The sequence below is a fragment of the Cloeon dipterum genome, chromosome 4 (assembly GCF_949628265.1).
Source record: "Cloeon dipterum chromosome 4, ieCloDipt1.1, whole genome shotgun sequence".
NCBI lineage: Eukaryota > Metazoa > Arthropoda > Insecta > Ephemeroptera > Baetidae > Cloeon > Cloeon dipterum.
In genome coordinates this window covers 4879012-4900841 of record NC_088789.1, presented here as the reverse complement: position 1 = coordinate 4900841, position 21830 = coordinate 4879012, and the positions used below count along the sequence as shown (strand labels likewise).

At 41.0% G+C, this 21830-nt stretch overlaps 3 protein-coding genes across 4 annotated transcripts in view; 2 read left to right on the top strand and 1 right to left on the bottom strand.

Moving 5' to 3' along the window:
- The window catches only part of LOC135942677 (nyctalopin), a 32982-nt gene extending 16650 nt beyond the window's left edge, over positions 1–16332 (top strand). The window contains exons 2-9 of the mRNA XM_065488934.1: positions 9512–9668; positions 11608–11860; positions 11970–12281; positions 12352–12488; positions 13014–13166; positions 13696–13876; positions 14780–14919; positions 15043–16332. Coding sequence (XP_065345006.1) covers positions 9638–9668; positions 11608–11860; positions 11970–12281; positions 12352–12488; positions 13014–13166; positions 13696–13876; positions 14780–14919; positions 15043–15311 — 1476 coding nt within the window. The 5' untranslated portion in view covers positions 9512–9637 and the 3' untranslated portion in view covers positions 15312–16332. The remainder of the gene's footprint in view (positions 1–9511; positions 9669–11607; positions 11861–11969; positions 12282–12351; positions 12489–13013; positions 13167–13695; positions 13877–14779; positions 14920–15042) is intronic.
- The window catches only part of LOC135941760 (tectonic-1-like), a 42684-nt gene that overhangs the window by 20281 nt on the left and 573 nt on the right, over positions 1–21830 (bottom strand). For both annotated transcript variants that reach the window (XM_065487459.1, XM_065487460.1), the window contains exons 2-4: positions 21231–21439; positions 20013–21010; positions 19570–19640 (exon numbers count right to left, since the gene is read on the bottom strand). In XM_065487459.1, coding sequence (XP_065343531.1) covers positions 19570–19640; positions 20013–21010; positions 21231–21439 — 1278 coding nt within the window. The remainder of the gene's footprint in view (positions 1–19569; positions 19641–20012; positions 21011–21230; positions 21440–21830) is intronic.
- Positions 16560–19502, top strand: LOC135942164 (uncharacterized). The gene is made up of 5 exons (XM_065488148.1): positions 16560–16678; positions 16838–17198; positions 17257–17619; positions 17678–18020; positions 18562–19502. The coding sequence occupies exons 1-5, from the start codon at positions 16647–16649 to the stop codon at positions 19500–19502; spliced, it is 2040 nt and encodes a 679-aa protein (XP_065344220.1). The 5' UTR covers positions 16560–16646.

The window sequence follows — 21830 nt, the reverse complement described above, 5'->3', positions numbered from 1 at the left end:
CCGTTCGGATTTTCTGCACTTTCCCCGAAATGATTGATCGCGTATGGAAAGGTAAAATCTATACTGATTCTGACATTCGAAATTCCTCGAGGCGTCTCGTAACAGTAACGTGCACTAATGGATTGAACGATTCGGTCGGTGCACTGCACAGCCCGCAGGAAGTGTTTATTATGCATGCTATGCCACTTTCGTCGTTTGACCGCGGGCGAGAACGCAAACCAGGAATACCATTACGATTCAAACTCAACAGGTCAAGTGACCTGTGACAACGCATTAAACTCTAATTTCTCAGGAGACGGTTTCGTGGCCGCGCGATTGTTTTGATTTAGCCCACTGTATTTGCGGCTTGGGGCCAGCGGTAAAATACCATGCTTCAGAAGTTGCTAAACTCTCACTGTGTGATTAACACGAATGTTAATTAAATTTAATCCTTGTGGTGTGATTTGAATAGTTTTCTAACGTATGGCCGGAGTAGCAAATATATGGAGAGCACAATCATACAAAATGCATTTACCATGCAACGAATTTCATCAAATTTAAATTCAGTATATAAAAGGGAATTTATATCTCTGGAAGAGGCACACTATACTGTGCTTTGTCATATTTTGCTCTGAATAAAACATCAATCCCGTTCTGATCAATGCCGATTCTATATCCCGCTTCCTCATCCAGTAACGTATGTTGTATGCTTTTTTAAGGTCAAAACATCACGGAGAAAGAAAAACACCTGTTCTCTTTCATATCTGCCAGACAGCGCAAAAGCGGCGAGTGATCAATCATCAGCGCAAAAACCCCACCGTTTCTCCAACGCCCCACCGCGTTTCCAAGAAAAGCGAACCCTTAGCGCGCTCGTTTCACGCAACCTGCCGAGCAGCGGAATCAAACCGGTTGCATAGCCGCATAAATAATTGCTCATTCCTCGATTTTCCGTGTGAATTTTCTCCACTGATTATACCAACTCCAAGAGAGGATGCTTGAAAGCACACGCAGAAGTTGAATCGCAAACACGGACTGCCACCATGTAATTGAGTAACGACTGATGAAAGCTCTTGCATGTTACCAGTTTGCATTGCAACGTGGTGTTTTCAGCTGGCGGCTGGAGTTCGCCAAGAGAATTTGGTCGGTTTGCCGGAGGCAACGCAAATTGAATCTTACAATCAGGCAACCTGTGCCGGCTTGATGTGGTGGGAAAGGTAGCAGAGCGGCTCAAGTTTATCCACATTGAGCACGCAGATTCATATCATTTAATTAAATTGAAAATTTTAAGCAAATAAATAATCTTGGACAAAGATGATTAATTAAAATTCGTTGATTAGGTTCATAAGGTAAATTATTATCTAAATGAAAGGATAGAGAAGAGAATACACCTAAAATATTAAAGTAAATAAAATAAAAAAATTTTTGAAGTAAAAAACCTCAGAGTAAAATATTTCTTGAGATTACCGCTCACTCCACCCAACCTCTCGTTGTGGCTGTGATGTTCAATCATATTTTGCAACAATGGAGTATAACTGATCGCTTTACCATTTAATTGCTCACACCAAACCCCACTCACTCAGCGCCAAAAGGCCCTAGGACGAGGGGTGCGGAAGCAACTAAGAGATCTAGATAAACAGCCCCATCGCCGCGGGAAAGCAATTACTACGGCTATCATATATCACTCGTGAGCGGCGACTTTTGCAGATTCTGCTAGCAGTGAAGTGCAATCAGTAATTTCAATTACTGCGCCGCGCACAGTATTGCAGGCGTGGGTGGTCTTTATTTGCGCCAGACCTGTTACTCGATGGTATCGATCTGCACACTGCATTGCAGGTACACACACACATTCTCTCGCGTCTTCCCCCGCCGGGCAGGCGCGCACTCTGCACTTTTCCAGCCACCCATCCACGCAATCCGCGCATTAAGAGACCAATCAGCGCAAACTGCCACTTTAGTCGCCCCCACGAGCAACAATTTGCACACGAAACACGCAAAGTAGATTTTGTAAATGTATGAAATTCATTTACCTTCATGCAGGAATTTATTTCGATCGCTTTTGATTTATAGGACTTTTTGTTTACCCCGCACACAAGGGTTGCGCTTGGAAATTGACGCTGCTGGCTCACATTTTACGATCCCTCGTTTAGAGTTTTTCTCTCATGAGATCAACAGGCTGGAGGGTACATTTGCAACGTTGTGAGTGTTTTTATGGATATTTTGTGGCTGCAGGTGTTAAAACTTTGTTTGCGTGAGTTCAATTCAGGCAATTTCACGTAGAACCAGGAAACGCTATTTTTTCCTTCACGAATTAAAAATCAAAGACGACTCGAAATTTAAAGCCTAATAAAACCATCTAAATCTTGGCTCCTGGGATTGAGCCAGAACTTTAAATTAAAACTCTTCAAACAATTTTTTTTACCTAATTCAAACGACAGAATGAAACTCAAAGAGCCAGGACAAAAACATATTTCGTTTGTAAAAAGGCGCAGCAAACAACATTAAGCACCACTTTGACTGCCATACGATGGCAAAGCAGAAAATCAAATAAAACCACACCCTTCTCTGAAAGCAGCAACAAGGGCTGGAATAAATTTTCAAAGCGTAAAAAATGCAAAACATGTTCGAGGTCGTTCGCCTACGCCGTGGGTATTCTATTTCGCACAACGGCAGGGAATGAGATAGAGTCGAGAGAAACGCAGATCGATGGACGCAAGCCATACGTTGGTGCAAAAGTGGCATGCAGGCGTCCATAAATGGAATTATGCTTGCAGGTTCCCATAGCCACAGAGGCAGCCAACCAACCACCGGGCTGCCAACGTAAATGTAATTGCAAACCCGTGTTGGCTCCGGTGCGCGGCCGAAGCTGCTTTTCTCAATTTATTTGACATCCTTTCCATATATGCGGGAAAAAGGGATGTGAAAAATAGTCAGTCGGCAAGTAAAATCCAATAGGGGAAATCTTTTGGAGTTGGATTATTGAATGATTAATAGGCTGTTGGTTGCTCAACACGAGCAAATTTAAAGTCACGAGCTTTTATTTCAACCGCATAATTATATAATATCATGGAAAATGAACTCACTCCTTCATTAAATTCTAAAGCATCCATGTCATGATAAGAATTATTAAAAAAACTGTCGTCTGAAAGACCCAATTCTTTCTGTGCATATAGTTGTTCCCAAAATTTACACTAAATCTCGACTCGAATTTTGAATCTCTTTGTTATGACAGACAAAGTATATAACAACAGGTTTAATATTTAAGTTAAAGAGAAACTGAATTTTTTCCTCGTAGAATTTTCACTATAACCGTTCAGAATTAATTTCCTACACAGAGTAGAGCCATTTTGTCTTTCCTTTTTTGTGTTTCGCTTCTGCTCATCTTCATATTCACTCAGGGAGAAATAATTTTCGATCAGGTTTGCGTCTTGCGGCTAGTTCCTACTTACGTTTACATTTTCAAATTACCTTTGAAATTGCCTATTTTTCACACCCCCTGAAGCAAATATTTCATATCTCAAAATGACACGCGACGATGTGGGTGTTTGCTTTTTAACTTATAGTTGGAAGCGTGTATGCTGACGACAAGGCGCGGATAAAATCGCATGCGGCAAAAGGGACGCCTGTTTGAAATGGAAGGACAAAATACTGAAATAATAATACATCATCGTTTGGGTAAAAAGCTCTCGTCCGGGAAATATCAATTTTTCCAAATTATGTCCACATATGAACGAGACAGGCAAAACCAATTAATTTTGTGTTTGATTTAAAGCTATAAAAATCTGCGCACAAATGGATAAATCAATGCGTGTGGCGGCAGTGCACTCTGAATTATTCATGAAGGCGCTGATTGAACTGCGCCTGCCGGGATGAATGTCAATGATGAAATAGTAGAAAATTAGATATTGCCGATCGCTTTGACTGCTAAATCCGACTAATGTGGCAATAAATATAAAAAATATCTCACTCACCATAGGCATAAGGTAGTGCAGGAAAATCTACTTGAATAAAGAAACTTTCCAAAGGGGTCATAAAAGTATGCAAATAAGAGCTCAACACAGTCTTCTCTCAGTTTTACGGGCATTTCTAACGTAAGGGTATAAATTTTAAATTCCGGAGCTGATGAAGGGGGATATTGCATGTGGAAATTTCCCCGCTTCCTCGACCGAAATGGACTCGTTAAAGTAAAAGTGGGCAAACACGTTGAGAAAACCGGTCTGCTTTTCCTTCCTTTCGTCGTCGGCGCTCTAGATAAAATTTACGTGCATGCGGCCTCATTTTGTTGGTGCTCACCTGGAGCCTCACGAATCGAGCCGAAAGGGTTGTGAATTCTTCTCTGACGGAGCGTGAGCAATTAAATACTTTAGACGAAATAAGCGCACGCTCGCTGACGGCACGGAAGAAAACGTTATTTCGCGTGTCTTACGCCAGTAAGCGAGAAATATGAATGCATTCTTGTAAAGCGCGATGGTTTCAAGTTCCACCTGTCGCGGCGTTATCTCTCGTTGTCTGATGCAGGAATTGCACTCGCGGATTTGCATTCAAACTGCCCTCCGGAGCGTACGGCTTATCCGCTGTTTGTTTTTATGCGGATCAATTGAAACGAGGAGCGAAATATATTAATCCCCTGCTGCTGCTAGAAATCAACCTTTATTGCTTTGCTTGGTTAGAAGCAAGGATCAGTTCTAGGAAGAGAAATGATATCGTTGAAAGCGTATTGGATTTTCTTTATTGTGGAATCTACACCCACGATATTAATTTTTCCTTCGCGAGAATTCTGTTAACTAATATATTTAAACACTACTACAGCAATGTGCTGAAGGCGGATTTATATAACAAAGGAAAGATTGAACAAATAAATTTTATACACATATGACATCAAATAGTGAATATTAAATATCTTGAAAATGAGGATGGATTTTTCCTCTTCAATTTTGTCCTTCTCAGCGCATCCTCATTCTCAAAACAGATTGAGAATCCATTTTATTTTTTCGGCCTTACAGAAATTTAATTTTTGGACCATCAACAAGTCAGGTGAGACAGCATCTCTATGTTTTTTTATCGATTCTCATACAAGTAATTGAAAATCTTTGGATTTTTTCCTTATCAAAAATAATATAGAAACAGTAAATATTGGCCTAATAATTAATTACTTTTGCTTTTCCGTAAAAAAATCGTTATATCATTTGCTAAGGTTCCTCTTTATAAAGTTTAAAATAGCTATAATTCTATGTGAATAATCTATCATTTGTTTGTCCTTTTTATGTGCTTCTACTAAAAAAGAGAAAAGACATTTTTTTGTCAAGCAGTCTAATTAAAATGCAAATAGGCCGAGCAGAGTGAGCGGTTTAAAGAACATAGCGCGGCAGACAATTTGGCGGAGAAGACGTTGGTCGCCAAAAGGGGCGAAAAGAGACTGGATTACGACGCTGCTCGGCGTGGCGCTTTCATAAATTTCGCCGTCTTCATAACAACACGTGCGCATGGTTAGGTGATTTTTTCCCGCTCCTGGCTGCGGTTTCTGTGGCTGCCGCGCTTAGCAAATTTATTTTCACGGAGTGCTGCGCCTTTTCATGTATTCCCGCGAGATTTTGCATTACGTCGGGCGCGCACGTTGAGTGAGAACGGAATTTACGAGCCACCCCGCAGCTGGTGCCGCGAAATGGGATAGGGTGTTTGCATTTTTAAAAGGTCAGACGGTGTCGACCTGCATGCTAGTGGAAATCAGTCCCCACCGATCAGCCCGGCGAGCAGCACTTAACCCTTAAGGAGGGCGTCGCGGATTAGAAGCAGACACGGCGTCAATAATGCTCCTGCCCCAGCCTTTGTTCGCGCACAAAATGTATACACTCTTCTCGTCGTGTATATATTTCACTCTCTGCGCGATGGCCTCGCCTGCTGTGTACTTACCAGCTCAATACAAAGTGGATGCTGATAGATCCGCGTGCTCTATTACGAAAGGGGATTTTGATTCTTTGCATTATGCACGAAGCAGCCCTATATTTCCTCCGATCTTCCTGTGAAAGGTTCTTTTGATAACAAATTCCTTCTTTGCTGGTTACGCATTTATAATTTCCCCTCTCTTTTTCACGAGTTTTCCTTCCGAGCCACATTTCTCGGAAAGGAATAATAAATTCGGATACCAAGTTGGCTTGTTATATAAAGGAATCATAAACGTTTTACTGCGTTGACAACTTTTAAAAGAGCTGATTCACCTCCATAGAAGCTTTAAATGCACAAAAAAACTCGCTTAGCCCCTTTCATCACTCTCTTCTTTCAAACTCGGTGCTAAACTCAATGCTAATTTCCACTCAACTTATTTTTTTCTTGTGGAGAAGGGCTGAAAAGTTGCTGCGGATTTCAATGGAAAGCGAAAAGGCATGGAGCTGCGCGGGAGGCCACGCGACTTAACTGGTGCGCATGAAATAAAGTAGATTGGGGTCAATCAAGCGTCTGAATGGAGCTCTTCCTGTATTCATTCCGTACGTCATCGATCCCACATTTTGATGTAACAAGTCTGCCATGACTGCATGCTTATATTCGGGGGCTAATGCGATGCGCCGACCCCATACAACGCGGCGTCGGCGGTGGCGTAATGCCCATTAATATTTAACTGCGACTTTGACTCCGGCCTACTGTGCTCGCGACGACGCCTATTTGTCAAGCTTGCAATTTGGCTGGCTGAGACGCAGATATGTTTGCATTTGCACTGCTCGACGCTTCCACTTCAGCTAAATTGAACGTCACAAGTGAGGTGCTTACTAGCAAGGCCAATAAAGTTTTCTTTAAGTTTGATTCCCAAACTTTTTCTCAGATACTTGATATGCAAACTCATTTCATTCAGAAGAGCTTTTTTCAGCACGGATATTTATAACTTTTAAAATATTACTCAATTTAATTTGTGTTCATGCCGTACAACATTACTGCTCGTTTTCCCATAAAAATCTTCAGGGTGCTGGCAGAATTTTTTTCCAATGATTGTGGCCTATTGCAAATTTTATGGAAATTTCATATTTTATATATTTAATTCCTAAAAATGGTATATTGTGTTGATAAACTTACTTGTATAAGTTTGAGTGTTACAAATTCATTTTGGAATTATGCTTTTATATAAAAATAATTCTCTTAGCCATCATTTTTATCTTTATCTAAAACTGGAGTTTTTTTGCGAACTTTGAAATCGGTGGCGCTAGATATGCCTCTTACGAGAAGATGATGGTTATTATTCGGAAAATCATTTTTCCCGCAGGAAAATCAATCAAATTCCTCTTTCTACAGGCGATGAAAACCGCTGAACAAGTAGCTGACTGAGTTACACGGTTCTAGTCTTGCTTTCGAGTGAATAGTAATTCACTCATACAGTTCGTCGTCTCTGCAACGTGCTGCGGCGGCGGCTTTCTTGCTGACTGTGTAGGAACCGCTCTTCGCCGCACGTACAGAATACATAGAGGAGAAAGACGAAAAGGAACTATATACGAAACACATACAATTACCGGCCTTCAGTTCTGGCACCAAGCTATGTCAGGAAAACGTCAAATCATTCCGAAGCTGGATTGAACTTTATTGCCATCGCTGTATTTCGAGGAAGACTCATCCTGTTTATTTTAAGCCAGTGTGATGTTCTGTGGACTCGAAGAATATAATTAAAAGGCTTGCATCAAGTACACTAGCTATTTTTAATTAAATAATGCACTCTTAATAAAAGTTAAATAATTCTGATAATGAACCACTTGGAGAACAGGCATTTATTTGGAAAATATTGTTTCTTTCAAACTAACGTGTTTTGCCTTTTTGTCTGTCTCAACATGAATTTTTAATAAACATATGTCGAATGAAAATCGTTGCTGCGGGGCTGCAGGGGGTTAATAACGCTGTTACATTATCAAAATTTGACAACGTGGCCTCAAATTTCCTCTCATTATGCTAACCGTGTCACGTGCCCTAGGCAGGCGATTTCCACCTCGTTCGTAACAAAAGGCCCGTGTTATGAGACGGGCTGGGCACGATAAGAGTGGCGCCCCAAGGGAGCAGATCAGCAAAAGCCATTTCACAGGCTGCACAAAACACCAGACTGTGCGTGTATATTTTATGCGATTGCCAACGTCCAATTTGTTTCGAATATTTAACGAACGCGCGTGCAGCTGACTCGCAGGCAGAATTTCTGAGCGAGGCCAACTTGACGTGGCGGGCGGTAAAGGGCGTAGGGCGTACGCAAATACGTGAGTCCAATACTGACGCTCACAAACACAAAAGGATTGCCGAGTTATGCGAGTCACCAAAATCCTGCCTACGCACCCACGTGGCGTGAGAAGCAAATAATTAGGGGCAAATTGCGAAAGGCCGCCGGTAGTGCAACTGCCGAATACATAATTCATTCGTTGCGCTGCGCATAGCTTTAGCGCATGCTAATTCCGCGTTAATTTGGCACACGAAGCGTCGATTGAGATGAATATCATGCGTGTTTGTGTTTGCTGTAACGCTTCCGAGGAAACCAACCGGCTCTTTCTGCATTGCAAACTTGTTTGTATTTCATTATAAGGGTTTTACAGTATTCAAATGGGGTTGCTCTCTGAAGTTTGGGAAGAGCACCTGTCTAAATTTTAGTGCGCTTACTGTTTCCAATGATAAGTCAATATACGTATGTGACCTGTTTTGTTTTCTTTTGGTTAGTTAGAGGTAAATATTTTAATTAAAATAGCTTACTCCCTTTTTTCAGCCGTAAGTCAAACACTGAACAAAACTTGGGTGGAACAGCAAATATTTTATAGCTAACAAAGTAGGTAATATACTTTTTCAAATAAAAAATTCGATGTTTGCATTGTGAAAGAATACTCTTGAGGCCGCGGTAAAATTTAACTAAATAAAAGCCCATAAACACACTTTAAAGCATTCCACGCCCCACAGATAAGCAACCGCTGAAAATGACTGGTCACAGCAGCAATTAAAAAGATACGAGCAGGCTTCTAGTTTAATTAAATTATGCACGTATGGCAAGGAAAACTAAAAAAATGGAGATCAATTCTAAAATCATGCCTTACCGGTTTTTGAAACTTAACGCATATGTAAATACCTAAATCTCATAAATATATATTTTATCTATATTTTTTGTAAAAAAATGAACTTTTGAAATATTTTCTAGATATGAAGTTCTTACATGAAGTTGCAGCAGCATCATAGCTGTCAAATTATCACTGGAAATCTCATCATTTGATTAATGCCCTTTAAATTAATAATTTTGCTACACGTAAAATATCCAAGAAAATCTAGATATTGCAATAAATTTTACCATGTGACGAACCCAATGAAATCGCAAATGCATAACTTTGAATGCTCGTAACAACACACTCAGTCGTAACTACCCATCAAATCCCAATAAATTCTCTGCGCGCGGATGGTTCTTCTCAGAACAGGATATCGTTTGGTCGACCGCGCTCGCTAGGCCATTTTTTCCGCCCGCCTGCCTTTTCCGGGCTAATAAATTGTGTGCACACGCCGTTTTCGAGTGTTTATATAGTGTGCTTTCGTGTGCCCGCAGGGACTGAAGTGAAGGGTTGCGGACACCGGCGCATGGCCGGTGGTGCATTTCGGTGCTAGCAGTACAACGGCCATCACGTCAACCGAGAGGGGTGGAGGTGGTGAGGCGGAGAGAGACTAGAACAGCATGGCCAGGCAGCAGCCACGCCGCTCGCCAGGTGAGTCTCGCAAATCGCTCGCAGGGGCGGCTACCCCTTTTCCTGTCACGCGAAATTCACTCGCGCCGACCCTTTCTTGTTAGCATAATTTCCCGTCTGTTTTGTTTAAAGCCGCACTGCAGTCGCTCCAACTCTCCCGCGTGTGTAAATTTAAGTCAAGTTCTGCGCCGTAACCCCACTTTGTCGAGTAGATTCCTATAATCTCGGTGCGATAAGTTTAATGAAAACTTATATCGTCCTGAGCAACTTGTTGTTACGGGGCAGAGTTTTGTGATTATGCAACCTGCTCGTAGCAGCTCTGCAGCAGGTTGTCTAACTTCAGTGGAGGCAATTAAGGCTGCTTGGAAGATCTCAATCTCTGAAAATAAGTGGTGGGAAGTTTGTTCAAGATTAATCCAGTGTCATGTTTTGCAAATTGATCGCATCATTTGACCCGGTAAAAAATGTAAAAGCGAAACTTCTGGCAATTTTGTAATTATTGGTAGTTCAAATTTTCATCGGAGCCATCATTTAGCAAAATAAAAATCACTATTAACTGTAAATTTGCTTGATTGTTTTCAATTTTCCAATTAGGGAAAAAATTGATACAGTAAAGTGAAACCACCAAACAGAATATTTGAGAGGAAACAGCTCACATAAATATATATATCCAGAGCTGCCACGCTTGGCTCACTTGTTCATTTAACCTCTCTAGAGATTCATTTGCCTATTATTCTCGCATATATATACGGCATCACAAGCGTGTATTGAAACGCGAACCGCCAGGGATTTGTGTGAAAAGTTTTCGCTCCGAAGCACAACAAAACCTGGTGCGGTGCGGCCAGCATCCCACCGCACGCGCTTTATCTTTTTCCAAATCATATTACAAAACGAGCGATGGTTTAATAAAGTATGAAATTTCATACCCGGCTGGGCCGTCGCTTGGGCAGGGCTGCCAATAAAATGAAGCCCCCGCGGTGCCGTGCCCGGCACAAAAGAGTTTATTATTGCGAAGCCAGCACAGTGGCGAACACTTTTGCAACAACTTTTCTTCGACAGATCAATTTTCCGCCTGCTCACAAACACGCTTCAACTTGTGCTGAACAGAATAGGTATGCAAATGCACGTACGCAGGGGGTAGAATTTGATATTTGTTGAACTTGTTGGCATTTTGCGTGTATATTTTGCTTGCTCGGCTAAACATGAGAATAATTTTTTTCGAGTGCCGCTGGATGCTTGTCTCGTGTTTGAAAATCATTAATCGACTTTTTGCAAACGCACGCACTCATTGCTAAATTTTCCAGCGTCCAGAGAGGCTTGTTTACCTTTGATAAATTTTAGGGTTGATGTTGATTTTCTGCCTCCAGTAAAAACGAGCATTTGAATAAAGTTTTCTTGTTTGACTCCACTTGAAATTACAAACCAAAATGACGCTGATTGTTTGTTCAACAATTTCCCGCATAATTCTAAAAAACATTGTCAACTAATTAGGTTATTTCAGTTATTTCAGCAAGCATATCTTTGCAAAATAGTAAATCCCTCTGTCTTTTACATGATATTCGAAAAGCCAGCAGTTTTTTCGTCTTCACACTGAAAATATATTAAATTTAAGCAAAGTTTTGCAGTTGTAAAATATCAAAGAATATTTTCAGTGTCACGATCTACCCAAACACCAATTAAAAGTGTCACACAGGTTGATCTGAACTTATTACACAGCCAACTGCGCAAAACAAAAGGCAGTTGGCGGCTTTCAAAAAACATGATTAACTTTTTGTTTGATCCGTTGCTGTGATGTAATTAAACCCTCGGCGAGTTTTCGTGCAATATGGAAATTAGTGAGCCCAAACGGTGCCGCCTTGTAGAACAAAACACACACACGCGAAAGTAATTTTTCAAAGCACCGCTGTTACACAAAGCCATTTTCCACGTTAAAAACAAATGTTGTCATTTAATTTCGCAGAGCGAGTGGCTGTGTGGCTGCTGTTGGCTTTGGGCCTGTGTTTGAGTGTGGGGGTCTTGGGGGCCCCGTCGCAGTGCCCCGCGTACAACGAGATCAGCCCGTGCATCTGCAACGTCAAGAAGAATGGTCTCGACCTGCTGTGCGAGTTCACCGACCTCAGCCACATTTCCAAAGCGATGGGCGTGCTCAAGGGCCGCCAGGTGGTCCTCTACTACCTCAAGCTGCGTCACAACAACCTGCCTAAACTTCAAGGGTGAATTTAACACTGCAAACTCTACAAAATTGACATTATGAAATAATAAACTACATCCAAAACAAAACTAACTGTATCTTAATCTTAACTGCCTGATCTTTGTTGCCAGTTTCGTTTTCCTCAGTCTGGATATCAGACACCTGACCATCCACAACAGCAGCCTGGCGGTAGTGGAGGAAACATCTCTGAGCTCGGTGGGCAAGGGCCTCACGCAGCTGGACTTTTCGCAGAATTCTCTGCAGCTGGTGCCGACCTCAGCTCTGAAGCTGCTGCACAAGCTGCTGATCCTCAACATGAACCACAACAGGATCGGCACTGTGCATGCCAGGGCCTTCGAAGGGCTGGACGCCCTTGAGATTCTCACCCTCTACGAGAATCGGATCAGCAACATCGACCAGGACGCTTTCAAGGGGCTGGAAAAGTGGGTTTTTCTCTCTCTCCCGCGAGGATTGCACGCGCCCCGTTTGAATTTATTTTTTCCCGATCGACAGGAAGCTGCGCCGATTGAATTTGGGAGGCAACGACTTGAACTCGGTACCCACAGCGGCGCTGTCGGTTCTGGAGAATTTGCATAAGCTGGAGTTGCCAGAGAACAAAATCACCGAGATTAATGAGGGAGACTTTGAAGGTAAGGTCGATCGATGGGCATTTGCATGCGAATAGAAAAGAGGCTTCCCGCAACAGGGACTCAAACAAAAAACTTTTGCAACTTAGTTTTCTGCAGGGCGTACACAGTGGGCCTTCAGCCTAAGATTGTCAGCTAAATTGTCCCTAGAGGTGGTAATTTTCGGTTTAAATATTCATGATGAGACTGCCACTGAAAAGAATTGTTAATTTTATATTCAAGAATACGAAAATTTAACTTCTGTAACTTCTTTCGAGATAGAAATAAAAGAATGAAATGAAATCATGCTAAAGACCAATAGCAAAAATTGCTGCTAAAAATCTAGATATTGTAGCTAAAAATAAAACAATATTTCCCGTTGGAGGGATGATTAAAATTGTACTGTGTTTAAAAAAATCGCTTTTTATTTACCATACTTTTTCTAAGGGAACATTTTCAAAACCCCCCTAAGAAAAATTGAAGTCCTCTTTCCGCAAATAAAATCGACCAGCCATTATCTAGAAAATAAAATAAAAATACATTATACAGGTCTTGGAAATCTCGACTCGCTCGTCTTGGCACACAACCACTTGAGAGTCGTCCCAGCTAGAGCCTTCGCCACCCTCACTAGACTAAACTCTCTCGAGTTGGAAGGAAACGGCATCTCCAGAGTCGATGCCGACGCGTTTGTGGGAATCGAAGGTGAGTTCGCACCAGGGAAATTATTCACGTAACACCCTCTACGATCACGTTCCTGGAATAAAGAATCAAATAATTCCCTGGTCGGAAGGTAATCTGCGTGTCTAGATTGGCGATTAAATAGAAATCGGGAGTCTCTGGGCAATCAGCATGCAATGCACACAAACCGACGCCCAACTTGGTCTGAATCGGCGAGATATAGTCACTTTGTGTGTAGTATTTTTAGTCTACCACACTCGCACCCGACATATAAATGCACATCACGTGATAAGACCAATCAATAGCCAGTCGGCTATGGGCATGTACATGCACACGTAATTGCTCCCCTTGAACACACATGTTTCCAACAAAACGCTGGGCAGTTTTAAAACAACACTAGCTGGTGCTCTATTTCTGCCGTAACAACAATCAACAACACGCAGTTTATCTTAATTATTTCCAGCGCGCGCGTCACAGAATAAAAGCAATTAATTCTAAGAGTGCTATTCCAAGGCTGGGGCGGCATAGTTGATTTTGTTTTGTTTATGCGCAGAGAACTTGCAGTACTTGCGACTGGGTGACAACAACCTCCACGAAATCCCCAGCGACGCGCTCAGGTCATTGCACAGGCTGCGCCAACTGGACCTCAGTTCGAATAACATCACTGTGGTTGCGGAGGACGCGTTCGTTGGATTTGGCGATTCAATCACGTTCCTCAATTTGCAGAAGAACGAGTAAGTTTTACCATAAAAGGGGATATATTCTAAAAAAAGGAAACAAGGCTATATTTAATTGCCTTAACATGTTGAAATTATTATCGATTTATTTTGCTCTGAGTTAAAATTAAAATATGATCTACGGGAAACAAGCATGAATTGAGTGAAGTTAAGATTATAACAACGAAATGCGTATTAATTTGATCAGACTTTATCTAAATTTGCTGCTCTCATTTTGCTAATTTATTAACAATATTGTTAATTCGAGCCTTAATTGTTATTCCAAAACATTAAAATAATTGATAATGAAATCCGTTAAAATAACAAGATGGAAATAGTGTGAATTTAATAGAAATATTCAAGAGGCAGGCTTTTAATTATTGTTAGTTAAATCTGTTCTATTAAATCCGCTAATGGACGTGTTTATTTTTCATTTCAAATTTACTAAAATAGCTGCTGAAACATAATATTGAAATGCTCCATGGTTGAACGTGCTGCTGTTCATGCACAAATTCACGGCTTTAGTGATTAAACGCTTCGAGCTCCCCTCGCTAATTGATGGCGCTTCAATCATTCACGAGGATAACCCTCTGCTTTAATTTGCACGCCCACTCTGCGCCTCTGGAGCTTTCGCTCTGTGCGTGCCAATTTTGTAATTTATCTCTCACGCAAGCAGGAAGGGTCAGCGAGATAAAATTTTATTTTCATTCGCGCGTTATGAACTGTGGAAATTTTCCGCACTAATTGCAAATTAAAACAGGGTTGCATAAAATTCGTCTCACGGAGATCATGCGCATCACCAACCAAACTTTGAAAGAAAATTTAGTTAAAGAACTACGCGGCGATGAGGCCAAATTTATTTTGGAGACGTCTTCTCGCTGCTTTTTATCATATCATAGTAATTGTGAATTTCCTTTTCAGCATAAAAACTTTGCCAGCACTAACTTTTGAGAACTTGAACTCCTTGGAGCAGCTAAACTTGCAGTATAACAAGCTGGACCGTCTGCCAGAAGAAGTCATGGAGCCAGTGATGGATACATTGCGGAATTTGGACGTTACAGGTGAAATTTAAATAGCGTTTTACCAAAACTTCGTCAATACTCCCCGACAGCTGTCCTCATTTGAACTCTTATAAATAAACCCTTAAAAATAAAAAAATGAGCTAATCCCTGCTCTGGTTGCAGGCAATCCCTTGGAGTGCACGTGCGAGCTAACTTGGTACACGGAGTGGCTAAGACGGCTCCGTGGCAAAGATGACGAGATAATGCAGAAGAAGAACTCCATGTGCGTGCTAACGCGCGAACGCCACGAGTACAACATGAAGAGCCTGCCGCTCGACCGCATGAACTGCGTGGGCAAGAACCTGGAACGGCTGTCGTCCAGTTCCAAGTCGCTGGGGGCGTTGGCCACCCTCACCTGGGCGGCCTCTATGACCTGCCCCCTTCTCTTCTGAGCAAACGTACACACACATTCACAAATTAGCGTCTATTCAACCTTACACATATCAAGATTAAGACCTTACAACTCTATTTAATCAGACGAAATACATATCAATGTGTCTGTGGTTTTCTCACACCTATGTCACACACATTTTGGATGTCTTTCTGGAGCATATCACTTTGCTGTCCTCCAAGGAGGCAGGATGCTGTTGAACCAAACACGAAATAACTGTTAGTGTATAATGAAATAGTCGGTAAGGAAGCATTGTAAGTTACCATTGCCGCAAGCGCCATGTTCTGGTTTTCGTTCGATTTGTAAAGTACACACAATAACGTTAAGCATTTTAAGAAAAGGTTTGAACACCATTCTAAAGACTTGAATTCGCAGATCGGCATTCTTGATTTTTTTACGTAGCCATCGCCACAATGAATTAGAATCACTAAATGAACGCATCTAGTTTTTGCTGGGGTAGTCTTATAGTTTCTGTGTGGAATCTTACTAATAGGCGTGTAGTTGTTCATTAGCAATTGAGAGTGTAGTTGTTAGAGTGTTTAACGTTTTGGTGCCGAGGGTTTCTTGACCCGCAACCATCGACCACAATGAAATACATATCCACTGTAAAATTGATCAAATATCGGCCTCCCGATCGGCCCAATGGCACTCGCTTCCTCGAGGACCGATTTTCTTTCCATCCGTCGCGCGCCCAAAAGTCAGACAGTGGTCGGCCCTCGCCCAAGTGGCTCAGTCATTTCGATCCGCTCTCGCCGAGGCCGAAGACACATATCTAGCACCACAATTCACTAATTTGACATATCTCTTGTGTGAATCGGTGTTAATATTTACACTCAAATACAGATACATATCATCATTATATTATACTCTCTACACGAGAAGCATTATTGAGATAAATTTAAGAACTGCGTACCATGCGTCTTGATATATTCCAATTATATAATGTGTATTTTACTTGAGGAATCAAGAAATTTATATATGTTGTGCGCTTAAACGAAATAAAATTATTAATTGTAAAACAAGCTTTACGGAATTTTTATTTTTATGAAAATCCATTTGACGAACAATTAGTGTTTAAGATTAAACACGATAATTTATACTTGTTTGAAACAGTAGCACTCATACGGCTTGAATTTGGAAAGGTTCGGAGTGGTACTTCAATGAGATCACGATAAGAGTGCCTCGCATTTAACTGGCGGCATATATTGATAGGCTAAATAAGCCAGTCCAAACACAACTTAATCGCCACCGATTGCAACGATAAGGGTTAAATAGGGTGGCATATGGTTCTCGGACTGACAAAGCCATTTCATTTGCTATTTTTTGCTTTGCAGAAATGAGCGGAAGCATCCGAGAGAGCAAAGAAAGGTATACAAATATTAATTAAATTTTTGTTTTAAAGATTTTCCCAGTTGAAATTTTTCTTTTAAATCCATTACCGAGTTGGTTCAAAATTGAATTTCCCTTGCTCCCCTGCAAATCTTGTGTGTCTAAACTAATTGAACACCTTTCGGACCCGATTTGCAGTATATTCACGTACGGCACTGATACCCCGGCAAATCACCGCGTAAGCCTGTATGTGGCCGGCGTGTGCGCCTGCTTGCTCATCTTGATTACCACCGTACTTGTGGTGATCCCAGACGACCTTTACAGTTCCAACCCCAGCCTGGAGACCGATCCAAAACCTCCATCCGTGCGGTCACTTGATTCCCTGCGACCGTCCATTGCAGGCTGGCCCGATGTTGGCGGTTCTTGCGAGCTCGAGAGCAAAAATAATTCGGAAAATTGCAAAGTGGTTTGCCGAGATATCGGTCAAAGCGGTAACGATGAATTTCAACCTGGAGACTTTATACAACAGCAAGTAGCTGAAATGTACATAAACCAATCGGTAATTTTGTGTTCCCATGCCGCAATTGTATAAAAAAAATAGTAATTGATTTCCTCAGGTTTCTGAATCCTGCTATCTGGCGCCAATTTGGCAGATGTCGATTATTGACACGTATTTTCCTCACAACACAATAGCATCCAATTGGTTTGTAACGACGATTAAAACTTCTTTCCCGGGGATATCTTCGTTGGAAATTCAGGATTGTTATGGATTGAACAAGATTGAAGACAGTGCTTTTGCGAATTTCCCGTTTGGCACCAACCTTACACAACTGACCCTTTCCCAGAATATGGCTCTCAAACATTATACCGCTGGAATCGCAGGAGGATTGACGGCTCTCACTGCATTCAACCTGCGTGGAAATGGCGTTATGATGTCGGTGGATGAGCATATATTAGACCCCTTCAAGTATTCTCTCCAGGTATATTTCATAAATAAGCCCTAAAGCTAGATTTTATTTTAAATCGTATCAAACGCAGGTTTTTGAGATACAAGGCGGAATAAATGAAGCACAGCTCCTAGAAAAAATGATCGGCCCTTCTCAAGGCTACTTGAATTCACTGGTGCTTGTCGACCTCTCATACAACTCTGCTGGAGAAGGCATGCATCGGCTTAGTGCTAACCAATTAGGTGCACTGAATATGGTAGAGAGTCTGACTATACGCCGTTCTGGCGTTCTCACAATTGATGTGGATACATTCAACACAATATCTGGGAAACTGAATATTCTCGATTTGAAGGAAAACCAGCTAAAAACAATTCAAAACGGAACGTTTGATGCTATGAAGAGCTCTGGCAGAAAAGTCTCGTTAACTTTGAAAGGTACGTTCTTTGATGCTAAATTATCATTTTAGGATTAAAAACCAAGGAATGGTGTTTATATAATAGGGATTCCGAGTAGGATAACATTTTTTGAATAAGAATACACAAGGGAGTGAGCCAGAAGGATGTTTCAAAATTCCGGATTAATTTTAGAACATTTTCAAATTTTTGTAGTCCAAAAAATATTCAACTCGAAAGATCAATGATTATTTTAGTAAAATATTTTTCGTTTCAACTACTGTAAGTTAAATGAAAATAGAGTAGAAGGCTACTAGAGCAAATTTCTTTCAAATCTAAGAACCCCCATGGCAGCAGAGTGTCGGAACCTTAATAATTTAAGTGTGGACTCTTGTAAAGGGAGATTTTACGTTATTATTTAATTATTGCAATCATCTGATGAGTTTATTTGAATATAACTTTCTTTTACTATCGATAGATAACCCATGGGTCTGCGACTGCCATTTGGAATGGCTTCAGACGCTGCTGAATGACACTAACTCCAAAATTAAGTTAGAAGAAAAAAATGTCACGATATGCGCAGAGCCAGCGTCGCAAAGAGGCAAACCCCTTCTGGAGGCGGATATGACCACCGCATGCCCCGAGGTTACTACAACGCTGACCCCCACAAGCACCACAAATACGAGGCCAACCACGACAGCTCCTCCTGAACTGGCTGAATTTGAGTGCAAATCATTTGCGTCCCAAACATACGGTCTGGCAGAAAAGAAATCTACTGTCGAGAGGAAGCACAATTATATCAATTTTACTATCAAAGAACTACCAGATGACGGGAAGGGAAAGCCTAAGGTGGTTATTATATCAAATGATAGCATGGAGCAGGGTCTGACCCTAGTTTGGCACGACGTTCAAGATATCTCCAGCTTGAATTGCGCAGAAAACTTCAGTAAAGAGTACGCAGTAGAAAACTTGACACGAGAGAAAACGTATGTCTTCTGCCTGGTTGAAGGAAAAAGAATTGAAACACCCTCGCAGTGCAAAGGTGTCACTATCAAGCCAGCGTGGGAGTCCAGAGCATGGTTCACCAACAAAAGTATGCCTATGTGGATCGGAATTTTCGTTGTCATCGCAATCGCCTGTGCGTTGGTCGGGGCTTTCAGCGTCATTCTTGCCTTCTGGCGGAAACCGACTTTACTCGCGCTCCACAGCAGAGTAGTCAAGGTGAGGACCTCCAAGACGGAAGCCGTGGTCATGCCAAAACAAAGCAAAAAGAATAAAACGGAGCCGCAAGCGGACAACGCTTCAATTCATAGTGATCCAAGTTATGTCACGGTCAGGAGGGCCAATCGAGTTAGTTTGGTAGCGTTTCGATTTCGCGAATGGCTGCGGAAAGTGGAGAACGGAGAGATAAGCCCTAAAGATCCATACACAATCGACATTTGCAACACCGGGTGTAATAGAGAGCATGATAACTGCGCTAACGAGAGCGGGATTAAAACTGAATCGTCTATATCGAATCTTTAATGTTATGATCAATTTGGAACTGGATTACTTAAGTACATGATAAAAAGGAGTCAAACTCTGTACTCACCAGGGCCGGATATGAAGAGGTTGAGAAATCCATTCTCCCATTCAAATGTCTCGTTTCCGCTTTCGTGTGTGCTGCAAGTATAATTATGTACTAAGTGAAGTTTTTTAAACTAATTGTTCTTTTAAAGAGGAAAATGACAAAATAAATACGAATTATCTACCTAAAGCTTTACGTATATTTTTTTAAAAATATAAACAGCTTTGCGTTACGAATTCTTTAGCACAAAAAATAAATCAGTCCAAAATTATTTTACTTTTCTACGCACAAGCAAAACCTTATTTGTTAATTAAAAGCTCATTAAGATCATTAAAAAAAATTGGCTTTTTATTTATATTTTGATATCGATAAATGTACTAAAGAAATAACTATATAAAATTTTTAAATTCTACGCATATACCAAAAAAATTAGATGCGTGCATAGGTAATCTGTTTATTTCACACACCTGTTAAACAAGTTGCCAACGATCAAATTGTTTCCATCTTGGTATCCTGGATTTCCTGAGCGAACGCCAGCAGCAATTTCGGCAAATTCAGTGAAATTGCTGTTCGTCTCATTTGAAACACTAGACGTGTTTTCAGCGTGTTGAAACGAAACACTGAACTGCTGACTCAAATAGAACTTGGGAGAAGTTTTGATCCTCCACTCCAAAACATCAATATCAGCAAGGCGAAAAGTAGTTTCTACGCTGGTGATGTTCGTTCCATTCCAGAAAATTGTGTAATCAACTCCAAGCAAGGAATTGTAGCAAATTTTGGTTCTTGGATCGAAAAATGAGCTCAAGAACTGTGTCTCAGAACAGTTTGTGAATTCCCCTCGCCAGTCATAATTTAGAAAATATCCAAGCTCTCGCGAATCCCGCTTCATTATGCGCATAAATCTTCTTGCAGAAGTTTTGTTCATACACAAAAAGTTGACCGTCGAAATCATCCCTTCCAGGCTGCTTACAGTTTTGCTCAAAGTCTTATCCAGAAACTTTTCAATTGAAACTGGATGCTCCTCACATGATTTTGCAGTCAAGTGGCGTAGGCAGTACGTTCTTCTATTTTTCAAATAGCGGATAGGCTTGTCGCGAGAGCAAAAATTAGTTCCGGGAATTTTGTCTGGCATGGAAAGAAACTCTTCCGAGTGATTGTTAGGTAAAAGCGTCAATCTTGATCCAAATTGGTAAATCAGATGGTTTGACTCTAGGTCCACTTTGCTGTCACTTGGAAACTGGTACACATTTTCAGCCAACTTTGAAAACTTTGCGTAGTCGGTCACATGATCTGGGGGTGTAAGAAAGTGGCGGCCCAAATAAGGCGAGTTGTCGGTAACATAGCAAATAAAGGCGTGCCATGATGACAGGTTTGACTTTTCCTTGCAGCTCCAAAAGTTCGATTTTGCATTGAATTCTGTCTCAGTGACGCATTGGAAAGCCGCTTTTTGACTTGCACTGCAGTCCTAAAATCAATTGATTAATTTTAGAGAAAATCTTTTTCAGCTTGGGTGCGTGGTTAAACAAAATAAAGTATGTATTTGTTAAATAGCAAGAGAAGATCGATTTCAGCTTCAGCAAGGTGCTACACTCGCTAAATTTATGAAGTGGTATTGTAATACAATTTTCAAATGTGCTTATTTATGGCATAGATTTTACCGGAGATTACTGCTGATAAAATTTTACCTTATCAGAACAGCAGTGCAAATCGCAGTAATTTGGTGTCAGATCACAACCAGACGGTTCAGACGCCAAAAAGTAAGGGTTGAGATAGCTTCTGTCAGCCCTGCTTGTCGAGTTGCTTGCTCTTTTTGTCTCGTTTAGAGCTGATTTTAGATTAGCTCTTGTATTTTTGCCGTAAACCTTTGCTCCATCGCTCAAATGCACTGTTAGTCCTGAAAATATTGTGAATTTTTAACCAAAAAGTTAGCCAATGCAGAATATTTGATTTTTTACATGTATAACTACAGCAAAGTTTTTTGAACAAGATTAAGAGCCTACAATTAATATTTTAAGCTGTAAAACATAATATATTTGGTGTTAGTGTTGAATTAGTATTCATATAGTTGTTGGAAAAAATATCCTTAACCTCTATCGAAAATAAATTCAAATATCCACCTATATCAAATTAAAAATGGGATCTAACCAACAGATTCAATGATCATATTGTTGTGTAGCGGAAATTTGAAAAGTATGCGCGAGCAGCCCATGCGAGTCACGGCCGATAAAAAAAGCTAGTCGTGAGCCCTCCTGAGCAATATGGCTCAGCATCATCAGCTATTGACT

Coding starts and splice junctions, on each gene's coding strand:
- LOC135942164 (XM_065488148.1), top strand. CDS start 16,647: ATGAGCGGAAGCATCCGAGAGAGCAAAGAAAG. Junction 17,199..17,256: donor AAATGTACATAAACCAATCG/GTAATTTTGTGT, acceptor TGATTTCCTCAG/GTTTCTGAATCCTGCTATCT. Junction 17,620..17,677: donor CCTTCAAGTATTCTCTCCAG/GTATATTTCATA, acceptor TATCAAACGCAG/GTTTTTGAGATACAAGGCGG.